Source organism: Oncorhynchus kisutch, linkage group LG16, assembly GCF_002021735.2.
Source record: "Oncorhynchus kisutch isolate 150728-3 linkage group LG16, Okis_V2, whole genome shotgun sequence".
Taxonomy (NCBI): Eukaryota; Metazoa; Chordata; class Actinopteri; order Salmoniformes; family Salmonidae; genus Oncorhynchus; species Oncorhynchus kisutch.
The window spans coordinates 6,377,338-6,399,813 of record NC_034189.2 but is presented as its reverse complement, the minus strand read 5'-3'; the positions used below and the strand labels follow the sequence as shown (position 1 = coordinate 6,399,813).

The window sequence follows — 22,476 nt, the reverse complement described above, 5'->3', positions numbered from 1 at the left end:
AGAGAGAGAGAGAGAGAGAGACAGAGCGAGAGAGAGACGAGGACAGCCGAGATAGACAGGATGAGAGAGAGAGAGAGAGAGTTTTTTTAAGTTGTTTTATTTAACAGCAGTTAGAAACACTTGTTATTCACAATGCCAGCCTACAAAAAGGCCAAAAACCTCCCTGCGGGGACGGGGGCTGTGCCTAAGCAAACAACATAGAGACTAGGACCGTTTGGGTTTGATATGAGAGCTGATATTGGAGAAGGTTCGTGACCTGTGACAGTGTCCAGCTCCACAGGTTTCTCCCGGGCCTCTGGCTGAGGAGGAGGCTGGAAGAAAGGAGTCATTCCTGGGGGAGGGATGTAGGAAACCTGCAGGCTCAGTGTGGCCTAATGGAGGAAACAGGTCCAAGATGGTTTACTGAACAGAGACAGACATGTACACAACAAAATAATTATCTGGCTTTGTTGGAGGTTCATATCTGAAAAAAATCACTTCCAGGTAGAAAATATTTCTGATATTACCAGTATTATATTCAGGATATATCCTAATAGTTAGTTCATCTTCAAATAATATTTTAGCAGCAATCTTTTTGTGAATGATCTCCACCAAACATCTTGATTCGGTCAGTGAGTGATATGGATCATATGAATGGGTTGATTTTCAGGGGGCGGTGTTCGGGACAGGGCCTTCTTGTTGTGTCCTAAATGACACACTGTTTAGGGCACTACTGTTGACCTGGGTCTATAGGGTAGAGGACTACTGTTGACCAGGGTAGCAGACTACTGTTGAACAGGGTCTATAGGGTAGTGCACTACTTTTGACCAGGGTCTATGGGGTAGTGCACTACTGTTGACCAGGGTAGTGGACTACTGTTGACCAGGGTCTATGGGGTAGTGCACTACTGTTGACCAGGGTCTATAGGGTAGTGCACTACTGTTGACCAGGTACTATAGGGTAGTGGACTACTGTAGACCAGGGTAGTGGACTACTGTTGAGCAGGGTTTATAGGGTAGTGAACTACTGTTGACCAGGGTATATAGGGTAGTGGACTACTTTTGACCAGGGTCTATAGGGTAGTGAACTACTGTTGACCAGGGTAGTGGACTACTGTTGACCAGGGTTTATAGGGTAATAGACTACTGTTGACCAGGGTCTATAGGGTAGTGGACTACTGTTGACCAGGGTCTATAGGGTAGTGGACTACTGTTGACCAGGGTTTATAGGGTAATAGACTACTGTAGACCAGGGTTTATAGGGTAATAGACTACTGTAGACCAGGGTCTATGGGGTAGTGGACTACTGTTGACCAGGGTCTATAGGGTAGTGGACTACTGTTGACCAGGGTCTATAGGGTAATAGACTACTGTTGACCAGGGTCTATAGGGTAGTGGACTACTGTTGACCAGGGTAGTGGACTACTGTTGACCAGGGTCTATAGGGTAGTGGACTACTGTTGACCAGGGTTTATAGGGTAGTGAACTACTGTTGACCAGGGTCTATAGGGTAGTGGACTACTGTTGACCAGGGTCTATAGGGTAATAGACTACTGTTGACCAGGGTCTATAGGGTAATAGACTACTGTTGACCAGGGTCTATATGGTAGTGGACTACTGTTGACCAGGGTAGTGGACTACTGTAGACCAGGGTAGTGGACTACTGTTGACCAGGGTCTATAGGGTAGTGGACTACTGTTGTCCAGGGTCTATAGGGTAGTGGACTACTGTTGACCAGGGTAGTGGACTACTGTAGACCAGGGTCTATAGGGTAGTGCACTACTGTTGACCAGGGTCTATAGGGTAGTGGACTACTGTAGACCAGGGTCTATAGGGTAGTGCACTACTGTTGACCAGGGTCTATGGGGTAGTGCACTACTGTTGACCAGGGTCTATAGGGTAGTGCACTACTGTTGACCAGGGTCTATAGGGTAGTGGACTACTGTAGACCAGGTTAGTGGACTACTGTAGACCAGGGTCTATAGGGTAGTGGACTACTGTTGACCAGGGTCTATAGGGTAGTGGACTACTGTTGACCAGGGTAGTGGACAACTGTTGACCAGGGTTTATAGGGTAATAGACTACTGTTGACCAGGGTCTATAGGGTAGTGTACTACTGTTGACCAGGGTCTATAGGGTAGTGGACTACTGTTGACCAGGGTCTATAGGGTAGTGGACTACTGTTGACCAGGGTCTATAGGGTAGTGACCTACTGTTGACCAGGGTCTATAGGGTAGTGGACTACTGTTGACCAGAGTCTATAGGGTAGTGGACTACTGTTGACCAGGGTCTATAGGGTAGTGAACTACTGTTGACCAGGGTCTATAGGTTAGTGGACTACTGTTTACCAGGGTCTATAGGGTAGTGGAGTACTGTTGACCAGGGTCTATAGGGTAGTGAACTACTGTTGACCAGGGTCTATAGGGTAGTGGACTACTGTTGACCAGGGTCTATAGGGTAGTGGACTACTGTTGACCAGGGTCTATAGGGTAATAGACTACTGTTGACCAGGGTCTATAGGGTAGTGGACTACTGTTGACCAGGGTCTATAGGGTAGTGGACTACTGTTGACCAGGGTCTATAGAGTAATAGACTACTGTTGACCAGGGTCTATAGGGTAGTGGACTACTGTTGACCAGGGTTTATAGGGTAGTGAACTACTGTTGACCAGGGTCTATAGGGTAATAGACTACTGTTGACCAGGGTCTATAGGGTAGTGGACTACTGTTGACCAGGGTCTATAGGGTAGTGGACTACTGTTGACCAGGGTCTATAGGGTAATAGACTACTGTTGACCAGGGTCTATAGGGTAGTGGACTACTGTTGACCAGGGTCTATAGGGTAGTGGACTACTGTTGACCAGGGTCTATAGGGTAATAGACTACTGTTGACCAGGGTCTATAGGGTAATAGACTACTGTTGACCAGGGTCTATAGGGTAGTGGACTACTGTTGACCAGGGTAGTGGACTACTGTAGACCAGGGTAGTGGACTACTGTTGACCAGGGTCTATAGGGTAGTGGACTACTGTTGTCCAGGGTCTATAGGGTAGTGGACTACTGTTGACCAGGGTAGTGGACTACTATAGACCAGGGTCTATAGGGTAGTGCACTACTGTTGACCAGGGTCTATAGGGTAGTGGCCTACTGTAGACCAGGGTCTATAGGGTAGTGCACTACTGTTGACCAGGGTCTATGGGGTAGTGCACTACTGTTGACCAGGGTCTATAGGGTAGTGGACTACTGTAGACCAGGGTCTATAGGGTAGTGCACTACTGTTGACCAGGGTCTATGGGGTAGTGCACTACTGTTGACCAGGGTCTATAGGGTAGTGCACTACTGTTGACCAGGGTCTATAGGTAGTGTACTACTGTAGACCAGGTTAGTGGACTACTGTAGACCAGGGTCTATAGGGTAGTGGACTACTGTTGACCAGGGTCTATAGGGTAGTGGACTACTGTTGACCAGGGTCTATAGTGTAGTGACCTACTGTTGACCAGGGTCTATAGGGTAGTGGACTACTGTTGACCAGGGTCTATAGGGTAATAGACTACTGTTGACCAGGGTCTATATTGTAATAGACTACTGTTGACCAGGGTCTATAGGGTACTGGACTACTGTTGACCAGGGTCTATAGGGTAGTGGACTACTGTTGACCAGGGTAGTGGACTACTGTAAACCAGGGTAGTGGACTACTGTTGACCAGGGTCTATAGGGTAGTGGACTACTGTTGTCCAGGGTCTATAGGGTAGTGGACTACTGTTGACCAGGGTAGTGGACTACTGTAGACCAGGGTCTATAGGGTAGTGCACTACTGTTGACCAGGGTCTATAGGGTAGTGGACTACTGTAGACCAGGGTCTATAGGGTGGTGGACTACTGTTGACCAGGGTCTATAGGGTAGTGGACTACTGTTGACCAGGGTCTATAGGGTAGTGTACTACTGTTGACCAGGGTCCATAGGGTAGTGGACTACTGTTGACCAGGGTCTATAGGGTAGTGGACTACTGTAGACCAGGGTAGTGGACTACTGTTGACCAGGGTCTATAGGGTAGTGCACTACTTTTGACCAGGGTCTATAGGGTAGTGGACTACTGTAGACCAGGGTCTATAGGGTAGTGCACTACTGTTGACCAGGGTCTATAGGGTAGTGCACTACTGTTGACCAGGGTCTATAGGGTAGTGGACTACTGTAGACCAGGTAGTGGACTACTGTAGACCAGGGTCTATAGGGTAGTGGACTACTGTAGACCAGGGTAGTGGACTACTGCTGACCAGGGTCTATAGGGTAGTGGACTACTGTTGACCCAGGGTCTATATGGTAGTGGACTACTGTAGACCAGGGTAGTGGACTACTGTTGACCAGGGTCTATAGGGTAGTGGACTACTGTTGACCAGGGTTTATAGGGTAATAGACTACTGTAGACCAGGGTCTATGGGGTAATGGACTACTGTTGACCAGGGTCTATAGGGTAGTTGACTACTGTTGACCAGGATCTATAGGGTAATAGACTACTGTTGACCAGGGTCTATAGGGTAGTGGACTACTGTTGACCAGGGTAGTGGACTACTGTTGACCAGGGTTTATAGGGTAATAGACTACTGTTGACCAGGGTCTATAGGGTAGTGGACTACTGTTGACCAGGGTCTATATGGTAGTGAACTACTGTTGACCAGGGTCTATAGGGTAGTGGACTACTGTTGACCAGGGTCTATAGGGTAGTGGACTACTGTTGACCAGGGTCTATAGGGTAGTGGATTACTGTTGACCAGGGTCTATAGGGTAGTGGACTACTGTTGACCAGGGTCTATAGGGTAGTGGACTACTGTTGACCAGGGTCTATAGGGTAGTGAACTACTGTTGACCAGGGTCTATAGGGTAGTGGACTACTGTTGACCAGGGTCTATAGGGTAGTGGACTACTGTTGACCAGGGTCTATGGGGTAGTGCACTACTGTTGACCAGGGTCTATAGGGTAGTGCACTACTGTTGACCAGGGTCTATGGGGTAGTGCACTACTGTTGACCAGGGTCTATAGGGTAGTGCACAACTGTTGACCAGGGTCTATAGGGCAGTGGACTACTGTTGACCAGGGTAGGTGACTACTGTTGACCAGGGTTTATAGGGTAATAGACTACTGTTGACCAGGGTCTATAGGGTAGTGGACTACTGTTGACCAGGGTCTATAGGGTAGTGGACTACTGTTGACCAGGGTCTATAGGGTAGTGGACTACTGTTGACCAGGGTCTATAGGGTAGTGACCTACTGTTGACCAGGGTTTATAGGGTAATAGACTACTGTAAACCAGGGTCTATGGGGTAGTGGACTACTGTTGACCAGGGTCTATAGGGTAGTGGACTACTGTTGACCAGGGTCTATAGGGTAATAGACTACTGTTGACCAGGGTCTATAGGGTAGTGGACTACTGTTGACCAGGGTCTATAGGGTAGTGGACTACTGTTGACCAGGGTCTATAGGGTAGTGGACTACTGTTGACCAGGGTCTATAGGGTAGTGAACTACTGTTGACCAGGGTCTATAGGGTAGTGAACTACTGTTGACCAGGGTCTATAGGGTAGTGGACTACTGTTGACCAGGGTCTATAGGGTAGTACACTACTGTTGACCTGGTTCTATAGGGTAGTGAACTACTGTTGACCAGGCTCTATAGGGTAGTGGACTACTGTTGACCAGGGTCTATAGGGTAGTGGACTACTGTTGACCAGGGTCTATAGGGTAGTGAACTACTGTTGACCAGGGTCTATAGGGTAGTGGACTACTGTTGACCAGGGTCTATAGGGTAGTGGACTACTGTTGACCAGGGTCTATAGGGTAGTGGACTACTGTTGACCAGGGTAGTGGACTACTGTTGACCAGGGTTTATAGGGTAATAGACTACTGTTGACCAGGGTCTATAGGGTAGTGGACTACTGTTGACCAGGGTCTATAGGGTAGTGGACTACTGTTGACCAGGGTCTATAGGGTAGTGGACTACTGTAGACCAGCGTCTATAGGGTAGTGAACTACTGTTGACCAGGGTCTATAGGGTAGTGAACTACTGTTGACCAGGGTCTATAGGGTAGTGGACTACTGTTGACCAGGGTCTATAGGGTAGTACACTACTGTTGACCAGGTTCTATAGGGTAGTGAACTACTGTTGACCAGGATCTATAGGGTAGTGGACTACTGTTGACCAGGGTCTATAGGGTAGTGGACTACTGTTGACCAGGGTCTATAGGGTAGTGAACTACTGTTGACCAGGGTCTATAGGGTAGTGGACTACTGTTGACCAGGGTCTATAGGGTAGTGGACTACTGTTGACCAGGGTCTATAGGGTAGTGGACTACTGTTGACCAGGGTCTATAGGGTAGTGGACTACTGTTGACCAGGGTCTATAGGGTAGTGGACTACTGTTGACCAGGGTCTATAGGGTAATAGACTACTGTTGACCAGGGTCTATAGGGTAGTGGACTACTGTTGACCAGGGTCTATAGGGTAGTGGACTACTGTTGACCAGGGTCTATAGGGTAGTGGACTACTGTTGACCAGGGTCTATAGGGTAATAGACTGCTGTTGACCAGGGTCTATAGGGTAGTGGACTACTGTTGACCAGGGTCTATAGGGTAGTGGACTACTGTTGACCAGGGTTTATAGGGTAGTGAACTACTGTTGACCAGGGTCTATAGGGTAGTGGACTACTGTTGACCAGGGTTTATAGGGTAGTGAACTACTGTTGACCAGGGTCTATAGGGTAGTGGACTACTGTTGACAAGGTTCTATAGGGTAATAGACTACTGTTGACCAGGGTCTATATTGTAATAGACTACTGTTGACCAGGGTCTATAGGGTAGTGGACTACTGTTGACCAGGGTAGTGGCTACTGTAAACCAGGGTAGTGGACTACTGTTGACCAGGGTCTATAGGGTAGTGGACTACTGTTGTCCAGGGTCTATAGGGTAGTGGACTACTGTTGACCAGGGTAGTGGACTACTGTAGACCAGGGTCTATAGGGTAGTGCACTACTGTTGACCAGGGTCTATAGGGTAGTGGCCTACTGTAGACCAGGGTCTATAGGGTAGTGCACTACTGTTGACCAGGGTCTATGGGGTAGTGCACTACTGTTGCCCAGGGTCTATAGGGTAGCGCACTACTGTTGACCAGGGTCTATGGGGTAGTGCACTACTGTTGACCAGGGTCTATAGGGTAGTGCACTACTGTTGACCAGGGTCTATAGGGTAGTGGACTACTGTAGACCAGGGTAGTGGACTACTGTTGACCAGGGTCTATAGGGTAGTGGACTACTGTAGACCAGGGTCTATAGGGTAGTGCACTACTGTTGACCAGGGTCTATAGGGTAGTGGACTACTGTAGACCAGGGTAGTGGACTACTGTTGACCAGGGTCTATAGGGTAGTGCACTACTGTTGACCAGGGTCTATAGGGTAGTGGACTACTGTAGACCAGGGTAGTGGACTACTGTTGACCAGGGTCTATAGGGTAGTGGACTACTGTAGACCAGGGTCTATAGGGTAGTGCACTACTGTTGACCAGGCTCTATAGGGTAGTGGACTACTGTAGACCAGGGTCTATAGGGTAGTGGCCTACTGTAGACCAGGGTCTATAGGGTAGTGCACTACTGTTGACCAGGGTCTATAGGGTAGTGGACTACTGTAGACCAGGGTCTATAGGGTAGTGCACTACTGTTGACCAGGGTCTATGCGGTAGTGCACTACTGTTGACCAGGGTCTATAGGGTAGTGCACTACTGTTGACCAGGGTCTATAGGGTAGTGGACTACTGTAGACCAGGTTAGTGGACTACTGTAAACCAGGGTCTATAGGGTAGTGGACTACTGTTGACCAGGGTCTATAGGGTAGTGGACTACTGTTGACCAGGGTAGTGGACTACTGTTGACCAGGGTTTATAGGGTAATAGACTACTGTTGACCAGGGTCTATAGGGTAGTGGACTACTGTTGACCAGGGTCTATAGGGTAGTGGACTACTGTTGACCAGGGTCTATAGGGTAGTGACCTACTGTTGACCAGGGTCTATAGGGTAGTGACCTACTGTTGACCAGGGTCTATAGGGTAGTGAACTACTGTTGACCAGGGTCTATAGGGTAGTGGACTACGGTTGACCAGGGTCTATAGGGTAGTGAACTACTGTTGACCAGGGTCTATAGGGTAGTGTACTACTGTTGACCAGGGTCTATAGGGTAGTGGACTACTGTTGACCAGGGTCTATAGGGTAGTGAACTACTGTTGAACAGGGTCTATAGGGTAGTGGACTACTGTTGACCAGGGTCTATAGGGTAGTGGACTACTGTTGACCAGGGTCTATAGAGTAATAGACTACTGTTGACCAGGGTCTATAGGGTAGTGGACTACTGTTGACCAGGGTCTATAGAGTAATAGACTACTGTTGACCAGGGTCTATAGGGTAGTGGACTACTGTTGACCAGGGTATATAGGGTAGTAGACTACTGTTGACCAGGGTCTATAGGGTAATAGACTACTGTTGACCAGGGTAGTGGACTACTGTAAACCAGGGTAGTGGACTACTGTTGACCAGGGTCTATAGGGTAGTGGACTACTGTTGTCCAGGGTCTATAGGGTAGTGGACTACTGTTGACCAGGGTAGTGGACTACTGTAGACCAGGGTCTATAGGGTAGTGCACTACTGTTGACCAGGGTCTATAGGGTAGTGGCCTACTGTAGACCAGGGTCTATAGGGTAGTGCACTACTGTTGACCAGGGTAGTGGACTACTGTTGACCAGGGTCTATAGGGTAGTGGACTACTGTAGACCAGGGTCTATAGGGTAGTGGAATACTGTTGACCAGGGTCTATAGGGTAGTGGACTACTGTAGACCAGGGTCTATAGGGTAGTGCACTACTGTTGACCAGGGTCTATAGGGTAGTGGACTACTGTAGACCAGGGTAGTGGACTACTGTAGACCAGGGTCTATAGGGTAGTGGACTACTGTTGACCAGGGTAGTGGACTACTGTAAACCAGGGTAGTGGACTACTGTTGACCAGGGTCTATAGGGTAGTGGACTACTGTTGTCCAGGGTCTATAGGGTAGTGGACTACTGTTGTCCAGGGTAGTGGACTACTGTAGACCAGGGTCTATAGGGTAGTGCACTACTGTTGACCAGGGTCTATAGGGTAGTGGACTACTGTTGACCAGGGTAGTGGACTACTGTAAACCAGGGTAGTGGACTACTGTTGACCAGGGTCTATAGGGTAGTGGACTACTGTTGTCCAGGGTCTATAGGGTAGTGGACTACTGTTGACCAGGGTAGTGGACTACTGTAGACCAGGGTCTATAGGGTAGTGCACTACTGTTGACCAGGGTCTATAGGGTAGTGGACTACTGTAGACCAGGGTAGTGGACTACTTTAGACTAGGGTCTATAGGGTAGTGGACTACTGTTGACCAGGGTAGTGGACTACTGTAAACCAGGGTAGTGGACTACTGTTGACCAGGGTCTATAGGGTAGTGGACTACTGTTGACCAGGGTAGTGGACTACTGTAAACCAGGGTAGTGGACTACTGTTGACCAGGGTCTATAGGGTAGTGGACTACTGTTGTCCAGGGTCTATAGGGTAGTGGACTACTGTTGACCAGGGTAGTGGACTACTGTAGACCAGGGTCTATAGGGTAGTGCACTACTGTTGACCAGGGTCTATAGGGTAGTGGACTACTGTTGACCAGGGTAGTGGACTACTGTAAACCAGGGTAGTGGACTACTGTAAACCAGGGTGGTGGACTACTGTTGACCAGGGTCTATAGGGTAGTGGACTACTGTTGTCCAGGGTCTATAGGGTAGTGGACTACTGTTGACCAGGGTAGTGGACTACTGTAGACCAGGGTCTATAGGGTAGTGCACTACTGTTGACCAGGGTCTATAGGGTAGTGGACTACTGTAGACCAGGGTAGTGGACTACTGTAGACCAGGGTCTATAGGGTAGTGGACTACTGTTGGCCAGGGTAGTGGACAACTGTAAACCAGGGTAGTGGACTACTGTTGACCAGGGTCTATAGGGTAGTGGCCTACTGTTGACCAGGGTAGTGGACTTCTGTAAACCAGGGTAGTGGACTACTGTTGACCAGGGTCTATAGGGTAGTGGACTACTGTTGTCCAGGGTCTATAGGGTAGTGGACTACTGTTGACCAGGGTAGTGGACTACTGTAGACCAGGGTCTATAGGGTAGTGGCCTACTGTTGACCAGGGTAGTGGACTACTGTAAACCAGGGTAGTGGACTACTGTAAACCAGGGTAGTGGACTACTGTTGACCAGGGTCTATAGGGTAGTGGACTACTGTTGTCCAGGGTCTATAGGGTAGTGGACTACTGTTGACCAGGGTAGTGGACTACTGTAGACCAGGGTCTATAGGGTAGTGCACTACTGTTGACCAGGGTCTATAGGGTAGTGGACTACTGTAGACCAGGGTAGTGGACTACTGTAGACCAGGGTCTATAGGGTAGTGGACTACTGTAGACCAGGGTAGTGGACTACTGTAGACCAGGGTCTATAGGGTAGTGCACTACTGTTGACCAGGGTCTATAGGGTAGTGGACTACTGTAGACCAGGGTAGTGGACTACTGTAGACCAGGGTCTATAGGGTAGTGGACTACTGTTGACCAGGGTAGTGGACTACTGTAAACCAGGGTAGTGGACTACTGTTGACCAGGGTCTATAGGGTAGTGGACTACTGTTGTCCAGGGTCTATAGGGTAGTGGACTACTGTTGTCCAGGGTAGTGGACTACTGTAGACCAGGGTCTATAGGGTAGTGCACTACTGTTGACCAGGGTCTATAGGGTAGTGGACTACTGTTGACCAGGGTAGTGGACTACTGTAAACCAGGGTAGTGGACTACTGTTGACCAGGGTCTATAGGGTAGTGGACTACTGTTGTCCAGGGTCTATAGGGTAGTGGACTATTGTTGTCCAGGGTCTATAGGGTAGTGGACTACTGTAAACCAGGGTAGTGGACTACTGTAGACCAGAGTCTATAGGGTAGTGCACTACTGTTGACCAGGGTCTATAGGGTAGTGGACTACTGTAGACCAGGGTAGTGGACTACTGTAGACCAGGGTCTATAGGGTAGTGGACTACTGTAGACCAGGGTAGTGGACTACTGTTGACCAGGGTCTATAGGGTAGTGGACTACTGTTGACCAGGGTCTATAGGGTAGTGGACTACTGTTGACCAGGGTCTATAGGGTAGTGCACTACTGTTGACCAGGGTAGTGGACTACTGTTGACCAGGGTCTATAGGGTAGTGGACTACTGTAGACCAGGGTCTATAGGGTAGTGGAATACTGTTGACCAGGGTCTATAGGGTAGTGGACTACTGTAGACCAGGGTCTATAGGGTAGTGCACTACTGTAGACCAGGGTCTATAGGGTAGTGGACTACTGTTGACCAGGGTCTATAGGGTTGTGGACTACTGTTGACCAGGGTCTATAGGGTAGTGGACTACTGTAGACCAGGGTAGTGCACTACTGTTGACCAGGGTCTATAGGGTAGTGGACTACTGTAGACCAGGGTAGTGCACTACTCTTGACCAGGGTCTATAGGGTAGTGCACTACTGTAGACCAGGGTCTATAGGGTAGTGAACTACTGTTGACCAGGGTCTATAGGGTAGTGGGCTACTGTTGACCAGGGTCTATAGGGTAGTGGACTACTGTTGACCAGGGTCTATAGGGTAGTGCACTACTGTTGTCCAGGGTCTATAGGGTAGTGCACTACTGTTGACCAGGGTCTATAGGGTAGTGGACTACTTTTGACCAGGGTAGTGGGCTACTGTTGACCAGGGTCTATAGGGTAGTGGACTACTTTTGACCAGGGTCTATAGGGTAGTGCACTACTCTTGACCAGGGTCTATAGGGTAGTGCACTACTGTTAACCAGGGTCTATAGGGTAGTGGACTACTGTAGACCAGGGTCTATAGGGTAGTGCACTACTGTAGACCAGGGTCTATAGGGTAGTGAACTACTGTTGACCAGGGTCTATAGGGTAGTGGGCTTCTGTTGACCAGGGTCTATAGGGTAGTGCACTACTGTTGTCCAGGGTCTATAGGGTAGTGCAATACTGTTGACCAGGGTCTATAGGGTAGTGGACTACTTTTGACCAGGTTAGTGGGCTACTGTTGACCAGGGTCTATAGGGTAGTGGACTACTTTTGACCAGGGTCTATAGGGTAGTGGACTACTTTTGACCAGGGTCTATAGGGTAGTGCACTACTGTAGACCAGGGTCTATAGGGTAGTGAACTACTGTTGACCAGGGTCTATAGGGTAGTGGACTACTGTTGACCAGGGTCTATAGGGTAGTGCACTACTGTTGTCCAGGGTCTATAGGGTAGTGGACTACTGTTGACCAGGGTCTATAGGGTAGTGGACTACTGTTGACCAGGTCTATAGGGTAGTGGACTACTGTTGACCAGGGTCTATAGAGTAATAGACTACTGTTGACCAGGGTCTATAGGGTAGTGGACTACTGTTGACCAGGGTCTATAGAGTAATAGACTACTGTTGACCAGGGTCTATAGGGTAGTGGACTACTGTTGACCAGGGTATATAGGGTAGTAGACTACTGTTGACCAGGGTCTATAGAATAATAGACTACTGTTGACCAGGGTAGTGGACTACTGTAAACCAGGGTAGTGGACTACTGTTGACCAGGGTCTATAGGGTAGTGGACTACTGTTGTCCAGGGTCTATAGGGTAGTGGACTACTGTTGACCAGGGTAGTGGACTACTGTAGACCAGGGTCTATAGGGTAGTGCACTACTGTTGACCAGGGTCTATAGGGTAGTGGCCTACTGTAGACCAGGGTCTATAGGGTAGTGCACTACTGTTGACCAGGGTAGTGGACTACTGTTGACCAGGGTCTATAGGGTAGTGGACTACTGTAGACCAGGGTCTATAGGGTAGTGGAATACTGTTGACCAGGGTCTATAGGGTAGTGGACTACTGTAGACCAGGGTCTATAGGGTAGTGCACTACTGTTGACCAGGGTCTATAGGGTAGTGGACTACTGTAGACCAGGGTCTATAGGGTAGTGGACTACTGTTGACCAGGGTAGTGGACTACTGTAAACCAGGGTAGTGGACTACTGTTGACCAGGGTCTATAGGGTAGTGGACTACTGTTGTCCAGGGTCTATAGGGTAGTGGACTACTGTTGTCCAGGGTAGTGGACTACTGTAGACCAGGGTCTATAGGGTAGTGCACTACTGTTGACCAGGGTCTATAGGGTAGTGGACTACTGTTGACCAGGGTAGTGGACTACTGTAAACCAGGGTAGTGGACTACTGTTGACCAGGTCTATAGGGTAGTGGACTACTGTTGTCCAGGGTCTATAGGGTAGTGGACTACTGTTGACCAGGGTAGTGGACTACTGTAGACCAGGGTCTATAGGGTAGTGCACTACTGTTGACCAGGGTCTATAGGTAGTGGCCTACTGTAGACCAGGGTCTATAGGGTAGTGCACTACTGTTGACCAGGGTCTATAGGGTAGTGGACTACTGTAGACCAGGGTCTATAGGGTAGTGGCCTACTGTAGACCAGGGTCTATAGGGTAGTGCACTACTGTTGACCAGGGTCTATAGGGTAGTGGACTACTGTAGACCAGGGTCTATAGGGTAGTGCACTACTGTTGACCAGGGTCTATGCGGTAGTGCACTACTGTTGACCAGGGTCTATAGGGTAGTGCACTACTGTTGACCAGGGTCTATAGGGTAGTGGACTACTGTAGACCAGGTTAGTGGACTACTGTAGACCAGGGTCTATAGGGTAGTGGACTACTGTTGACCAGGGTCTATAGGGTAGTGGACTACTGTTGACCAGGGTAGTGGACTACTGTTGACCAGGGTTTATAGGGTAATAGACTACTGTTGACCAGGGTCTATAGGGTAGTGGACTACTGTTGACCAGGGTCTATAGGTTAGTGGACTACTGTAGACCAGGGTCTATAGGGTAGTGGACTACTGTTGACCAGGGTCTATAGGGTAGTGGACTACTGTTGACCAGGGTAGTGGACTACTGTTGACCAGGGTTTATAGGGTAATAGACTACTGTTGACCAGGGTCTATAGGGTAGTGACCTACTGTTGACCAGGGTCTATAGGGTAGTGAACTACTGTTGACCAGGGTCTATAGGGTAGTGGACTACGGTTGACCAGGGTCTATAGGGTAGTGAACTACTGTTGACCAGGGTCTATAGGGTAGTGTACTACTGTTGACCAGGGTCTATAGGGTAGTGGCCTACTGTAGACCAGGGTCTATAGGGTAGTGAACTACTGTTGACCAGGGTCTATAGGGTAGTGTACTACTGTTGACCAGGGTCTATAGGGTAGTGGCCTACTGTAGACCAGGGTCTATAGGGTAGTGGACTACTGTAGACCAGGGTAGTGGACTACTGTAGACCAGGGTCTATAGGGTAGTGGACTACTGTTGACCAGGGTAGTGGACTACTGTAAACCAGGGTAGTGGACTACTGTTGACCAGGGTCTATAGGGTAGTGGACTACTGTTGTCCAGGGTCTATAGGGTAGTGGACTACTGTTGACCAGGGTAGTGGACTACTGTAGACCAGGGTCTATAGGGTAGTGCACTACTGTTGACCAGGGTCTATAGGGTAGTGGACTACTGTTGACCAGCGTAGTGGACTACTGTAAACCAGGGTAGTGGACTACTGTTGACCAGGGTCTATAGGGTAGTGGACTACTGTTGACCAGGGTAGTGGACTACTGTAGACCAGGGTCTATAGGGTAGTGCACTACTGTTGACCAGGGTCTATAGGGTAGTGGACTACTGTAGACCAGGGTAGTGGACTACTGTAGACTAGGGTCTATAGGGTAGTGGACTACTGTTGACCAGGGTAGTGGACTACTGTAAACCAGGGTAGTGGACTACTGTTGACCAGGGTCTATAGGGTAGTGGACTACTGTTGACCAGGGTAGTGGACTACTGTAAACCAGGGTAGTGGACTACTGTAAACCAGGGTAGTGGACTACTGTTGACCAGGGTCTATAGGGTAGTGGACTACTGTTGTCCAGGGTCTATAGGGTAGTGGACTACTGTTGACCAGGGTAGTGGACTACTGTAGACCAGGGTCTATAGGGTAGTGCACTACTGTTGACCAGGGTCTATAGGGTAGTGGACTACTGTAGACCAGGGTAGTGGACTACTGTATACCAGGGTAGTGGACTACTGTTGACCAGGGTAGTGGACTACTGTAGACCAGGGTAGTGGACTACTGTAGACCAGGGTAGTGCACTACTGTTGACCAGGGTCTATAGGGTAGTGCACTACTGTTGTCCAGGGTAGTGGGCTACTGTAGACCAGGGTCTATAGGGTAGTGGACTACTGTAGACCAGGGTAGTGGGCTACTGTTGACCAGGGTCTATAGGGTAGTGGACTACTGTTGACCAGGGCCTATAGGGTAGTGCACTACTGTTGACCAGGGTCTATAGGGTAGTGGGCTACTGTTGACCAGGGTCTATAGGGTAGTGGACTACTGTTGACCAGGGTCCATAGGGTAGTGGACTACTGTTGACCAGGGTAGTGGACTACTGTTGACCAGGGTCTATAGGGTAGTGGACTACTGTTGACCAGGGTCTATAGGGTAGTGGACTACTGTTGACCAGGGTCTATGGGGTAGTGGACTACTGTTGACCAGGGTCTATAGGGTAGTGCACTACTGTTGACCAGGGTCTATAGGGTAGTGGACTACTGTTGACCAGGGTCTATAGGGTAGTGGACTACTGTTGACCAGGGTCTATAGGGTAATGGACTACTGTTGACCAGGGTCTATGGGGTAGTGGACTACTGTTGACCAGGGTCTATAGGGTAGTGGACTACTGTTGACCAGGGTCTATAGGGTAGTGGACTACTGTTGACCAGGGTCTATAGGGTAGTGGACTACTGTTGACCAGGGTCTATAGGGTAGTGGACTACTGTTGACCAGGGTCTATAGCGTAGTGGACTACTGTTGACCAGGGTCTATAGGGTAGTGGACTACTGTTGACCAGGGTCTATAGGGTAGTGGACTACTGTTGACCAGGGTCTATAGGGTAGTGGACTACTGTAGACCAGGGTAGTGGACTACTGTTGACCAGGGTCTATAGGGTAGTGGACTACTGTTGACCAGGGTCTATAGGGTAGTGGACTACTGTTGACCAGAGTAGTGGACTGTAGTGAACAAGACAAGACCAGACCAGATCAGACCAGACAGACAGAGACAGGTTTTCCTGAGGATGTGTGCTATTCTGAGAGCGGTGATACAGAGAAGGAAGAAAAACACCTTTTTGGCTGGTACACACATACACACCCGTACACACACACACCCAGCAGAAAATAGTTTGCCATTGTTATCTGAGAAGAACACTTGAAAAAAAGCCAAGAATTCTGATTTACTGATCAAATATGTCCGTCACTAAATATCGGTAATGTTGGTTGAATTAATTCTGTGCGAATGATATTGGGCAGTGGTTGACACACTTATTATAATCCCGTATCCCTTCAAACATTCAACCTCCTGCTTGTGGTGTTGTCCCGTATCCCTTCAAACATTCAACCTCCTGCTTGTGGTGTTGTCCGCTTGTTGCCATTTCGATGAGGCTCTCTTGTTCAGATATCGGTAAGTGGACTGGAGGCAGGGCATGAAAGGGATAACGAATCCAGTTGTTTGTGTCGTCCGTTTTTGGGAAAGTACCTTGTGTAATTGCTCACCCAACTCACTCAGGTGATTCGCTGCATCACAATTAACATTGTCCTTAAGCTCGAGTTCATTTGCACCCAAAAAAATCATGCAATGATGGAAAGACCTGTGTGTTGTCCTTGTTGATGCAGACAGAGAAGAGCTCCAACTTCTTAAATCACAGCCTGAATTTTGTCCCGCACATTCAATATAGTTGCGGAGAATCCCTGTAATCTTAGATTCAGATCATTCAGGCGAGAGAAAAAAACATCACCCAGGTCGGAAAGTCGTGTGAGAAACTGGTCATCATGATAAAGGTCAAGTGTTGATTATGGTCAGTAAAGAAAACTTTAAGCTCGACTCTCAATTGAAAAAAAAATGTGTCAATACTTTTCCCCAATTTTTGTATATATTTTTTCATGAGAATCTATTATTATATATATTATCTATATCTATCTATCTTATCTACATCTATTTTACCCCCAATGGCATTGCAATTACCGCTGGGTCAGTTGTACAACCAAATGCATTTGACTGAAATGTGTCTTCCGCATTTAACCCCCAACCCCTCTGAATCGTTTAACCCAACCCCTCTGAATCGTTTAACCCAACCCCTCTGAATCGTTTAACCCAACCCCTCTGAATCGTTTAACCCAACCCCTCTGAATCGTTTAACCCAACCCCTCTGAATCGTTTAACCCAACCCCTCTGAATCGTGCGTGTGTGTGTGAGAGACTGTGTGTGTGTGTGTGACTGCGTGTGTGTGTGTGTGACTGCGTGTGTGTGTGTGTGTGTGACTGTGACTGTGTGACTGTGTGTGTGTGACTGTGTGTGTGTGTGTGTGTGTGTGTGTGTGTGTGTGTGTGTGTGTGTGTGTGTGTGTGTGTGTGTGTGTGTGTGTGTGTGTGTGTGTGACTGTGTGTGTGTGTGTGTGTGTGTGACTGTGTGTGTGTGAGACTGCATGTGTGTGTGAGACTGCATGTGTGTGTGAGACTGCGTGTGTGTGTGAGACTGTGTGTGTGTGACTGTGTGTGTATGTGAGACTGTGTGTGTGTGTGTGACTGCGTGTGTGTGTGACTGCGTGTGTGACTGCGTGTGTGTGTGTGACTGTGTGTGTGTGACTGCGTGTGTGTGTGACTGCGTGTGTGTATGTGTGTGAGACTGTGTGTGCGTGAGACTGTGAGACTGCGTGTGCATGTGTGTGTGTGTGACTGCGTGTGTGTGTGTGAGACTGCGTGTGCGTGTGAGATTGCGTGTGCGTGTGAGAGACTGCGTGTGTGTGTGTGTGACTGCGTGTGTGTGTGTGACTGCGTGTGTGTGTGTGACTGCGTGTGTGTGTGTGACTGCGTGTGTGTGACTGCGTGTGTGTGTGTGTGTGTGTGTGTGTGTGACTGCGTGCGTGCAACAGTGTGTGTGTGTGACTGCGTGCGTGCAACAGTGTGTGTGTCTCACCCCAGTATTGTTCCTCTTGGTATCCAGTAGGGACACAGTGAAGCTAGCAGCCAGGTTAGAGGAGTTGAGGATGTCCCTGAGAGCCACTCGACTCTCCCCCAGGAACCTAGAAACAGAGAGAATAAACACAGACAGACAGGAGGAGTGGAACAGAGGAAAGGCAGAGCAGTAGAATACAGGATATGAGTCAGACAGTCTGACATTATAGCATTCTAACGTTCTAACATTCTAGCATTCTAGTATTCTAGCATTCTATAATTCTCACATTCTAACATTCTCACATGGCTGACGTAATGTTTCCCATACAGACATCTCCCTGTCTCACCTGTAGTTATACAGACACAACTGAGGACAGTGTGGGAAACATTACGTCAGCCATCCGTCTCGACTCTCTCATCTGTAACCACAGTCTCCAGCTACTCTGAGAATATAGAACCATAGATAGGCTCCCTGGAAATCCCAGAGGGCAGCTGTCTATTCAGCTACTCAGTTATTCAATAGCCATTAGCGATCCTAGTGGCCAGTGATATGGAGACAGGGAAGCAATGCTAATGCACTAAGAATGTTAGAATGCTATAAAGTTAGAATGTTGGAATGCTAGAATGTTAGAATGCTAGAATGTTTGAATGCTAGAATGTTCGAATGCCAGATAGTTAGAATGCGAGCTTGTTAGAATGCTAGAATATTTGAACACTAGAATGTGAGAATGCAAGAATGTGAGAATTCTAGAATGCTAGAAATTGAGAATGCTAGAATGTTGGATTGCTAGAATTTTAGCAATGTTAGAATGTTAGCATGCTAGGATGCTATAATGTGAGAATGCTAGAATGTTAAAACGCTATAATGTTCAAATGTTATAATGCTAAAATGTGATTATGCTAGAATGTGGGAATGTTAGAATGCTAGAATGTTAGAATGTTGGAATACTAGAATGATAGAATACTAGAATGCTCAAATGTTAGCATGCTGGAATGCTAGAATGTTAGCATGCTAGAATCCTAGAACGTTAGAATGCTAGAATGTTAGAATGCTAGAATGTTAGAATGCTAAAATGTTAGAATGCTAGAATGTGAGAACGCTAGAATGTGAGAATGCTAGAATGCTAGGATACTAATGTGTGAATGCTAGTGCTAGAATGTGAGAATGTTAGAATGCTAGAATGTTAGAATACTAAAATGTGAGAATGCTAGAATGTTAGAATACTAGAATGTGAGAACGCTAGAATGTGATAATGCTACATTGCTAGAATGTGAGAATGCTAGATTGTTAGAACGTTAGAATGCTAATATGTTAGAATGTTAGCATGCTAGAATGTGAGAATGTTAGAATGTGAGAATGCTAGAATGTGAGAATGCTACAATCTGAGAATGCTAGAATGTGAAAATGCTAGAATGCTCCAGACATTCTCTCATGCCTGGTGTAATTCCAACCTGTCCTTGAACAGAGCTGGGCGCTATTGTCTAGACTCCTTAAGACCTATGTTGACTTGTGCCCTATTGTTCAAAACCTTAAGGCAGCAGGGAAGCTAATCAGCTATTCAGTAGCTATTAACAAGCATTGTCTTGTTATATGGAGACGATACTAACACTGCCAGAATGTTCCAGGGGAGACAATGGAAACCTGACGAGTGATTGGAACACCGATCGACATTCTAACGGTACACCTGGGGATTCCAACAAAAACAATGCATTCTGGGAGTGTTCCATCGTTGGCAATTTCCTTAGAGAACATGTTCATTAATGAGCAGTAAACAGGTTACAGGTTGTTCAATAAAACAACATCAATAATATGGGGCATAGAGAAGTTGATACCATGGCTCTGTTACCTACTTCAACCAAAACCCTCAAAGTGTTTATAGATCAAGAGGACTGGATAAACGTCAGCAATATGGCAACAGTACTACATTGCGGACACCTATCCAGCACCGTCAGATCTTTGAAGGAATCAAGCACAACGTTACCCACGAAGGCATCTTAACTGCTATTGGCAGAGCCACCATACAGACCAGGAAGTGTTACCATGGCGAGTAGACAGGAAGTCCTATGTTTACGTGACTCCTCCCTCTCTCTGGCTGCATCACCCCCTGATAACAAGGCCACATTCCGTAGATTCTGCATGCCAAACTTCATTCTGATCTACAAACTAATCGTTTTTACCATCCTGGGTAAAAATGATGGTAGAAACATCCTGGGCGTAAGCATGAAGCTTTAGCTCAGCGGGCTAACACAGCCTTGCAGCAGGAGATCCTGGGTAGCTTAGTCATACATTGTATCGTGGTCACTAGCGTGGTCTCAAATCTGTTCATAATGTATTGAACATTGAACACTCCTATGGTCATCTGTCACACCAAACAGATCAGTCCCTCTTTGGAATTCTCTCCGTTTATCAGAATGTACCAACAAACAAACAAGAAGGGAAGTTCCTCAGAGAGACCAACCCCCCCCCCCCCCCCCTCCCCCCAAACCCTGTCTTTGAGTGGAATAGACCGGTCAATCCTCCCTTCTGTCCAATATCACAATGGAGCATTTTCCTGCTGTTATCAGGAGGAATGATCAAACAACTATGAAAGCTAACGATAACTTCCCAACTCACACACACTTTCCTGATGCTGTCTATTCTGGGAACTGAGGACACTTTCCTGATGCTGTCTATTCTGGGACCTCAGGAAACTTTCCTGATCCTGTCTATTCTGGGAACTGAGGACACTTTCCTGATGCTGTCCTTTCTGGGACCTGAGGACACTTTCCTGATGCTGTCTATTCTGGGAACTGAGGACACTTTCCTGATGCTGTCTATTCTGGGACCTGAGGAAACTTTCCTGATGCTGTCTATTCTGGGACCTGAGGAAACTTTCCTGATGCTGTCTATTCTGGGACCTGAGGACACTTTCCTGATGCTGTCTATTCTGGGACCTGAGGACACTTTCCTGATGCTGTCTATTCTGGGACCTGAGGACACTTTTCTGATGCTGTCTCCCAGTTCCTGCCGCTGAACAACATCCCCACAGCATGACGCTGCCGCCACCATGCCGCCACCATGCTTCACTAGTCTCCCAGTCCTTGAACAACATCCCCACAGCATGACGCTGCCGCCACCATGCTTCACTAGTCTCCCAGTCCTTGAACAACATCCCCACAGCATGACGCTGCCGCCACCATGCTTCACTAGTCTCCCAGTCCCTGCAGCTGAACAACATCCCCACAGCATAACGCTGCCACCACCATGCATGATGGTGCCAGGTTTCCTCCAGACGTGACACTTGGCATTCAGGCCAAAGAGTTCAATGAACTTGGTTTCATTAGACCAGAGAATCTTGTTTCTCAGCAGTCACTCCAAGTGGTCTGTCATGTGCCTTTTATTGAGGAGTGGCTTCCGTCTGGCCACTCTACCATAAAGGCCTGATTCGTGGAGCAGAGATGGTTGTCCTTCTGGAAGGTTCTCCCATCTCCACAGAGGAACTCTGGAGCTCTGTCAGAGTGACCATCAGGTTCTTGGTCACCTCCCGATTGCTCAGTTTGACTGGGCGGCCAGCTCTAGGAAGAGTCTTGGTGGTTCCAAACTTCTTCCATTTAAGAATGATGGAGGCCACTGTGTTCTTGGGGACCTTCAATGCTGCATATACTTTTTAGTACCCTTCCCCAGATCTGTGCCTCGACACAATCCTCTCTCGGAGCTCTACGGACAATTCCTTCAACCTCATGGCCTGGTTTCTGCTCTGACATGCACTTTCAACTGTGGGACCTTATATAGACAGGTGTGTGCCTTTCCAAATCATGTCCAATCAATTGAGTGTACCGCAGGGATCTGAATAATGTCCGGAATACACTGTATTTATCTAGAAAAGATCTGCGTGGACTCTCTCCAACGTGCTGTCATTGTAAACATGTTTTTGGTAAAGAGCTGGCAAGAGATCCGAAAACAGACTGACACCCCGGACTACCAATTACCTCATTAAAAAGACTAGAAGTTTCCCCAGGTAATTTCCGGAACTTACTGTACCTAGAAATCATTCCCGCTGTACTGTTCCCTCCCATCTTCAAAACATGAAGCTCAAACACACACTGAAACAAACACACACTGAAACAAACACACACTGAAACAAACACACACTGAAGCAAACACACACTGAAACAAACACACACTGAAACAAACACACACTGAAACAAACACACACTGAAACAAACACACACTGAAACAAACACACTGTACCTGTTCCTCCCTATCTTCTCGTGATCCTTGACCACCAAATGAAGCTCAGCTCCTGAATCCAGAGGTATTCCCTTCAGGTCCCACTCAAAACCCTGACGACAGACACATTTATTATTACTGATAGACTACAGTATA

General features: G+C 47.8%; 1 protein-coding gene across 1 annotated transcript in view; it reads right to left on the bottom strand.

Annotated features, from left to right (window-relative positions):
* dysf (dysferlin, limb girdle muscular dystrophy 2B (autosomal recessive)) overlaps positions 1-22,476 on the bottom strand; it is a gene marked incomplete in the record, with an annotated part of 244,093 nt that overhangs the window by 173,859 nt on the left and 47,758 nt on the right. Inside the window, 3 exon segments of the mRNA XM_031793059.1 lie at positions 257-371; positions 18,133-18,238; positions 22,342-22,433. Coding sequence (XP_031648919.1) covers positions 257-371; positions 18,133-18,238; positions 22,342-22,433 — 313 coding nt within the window.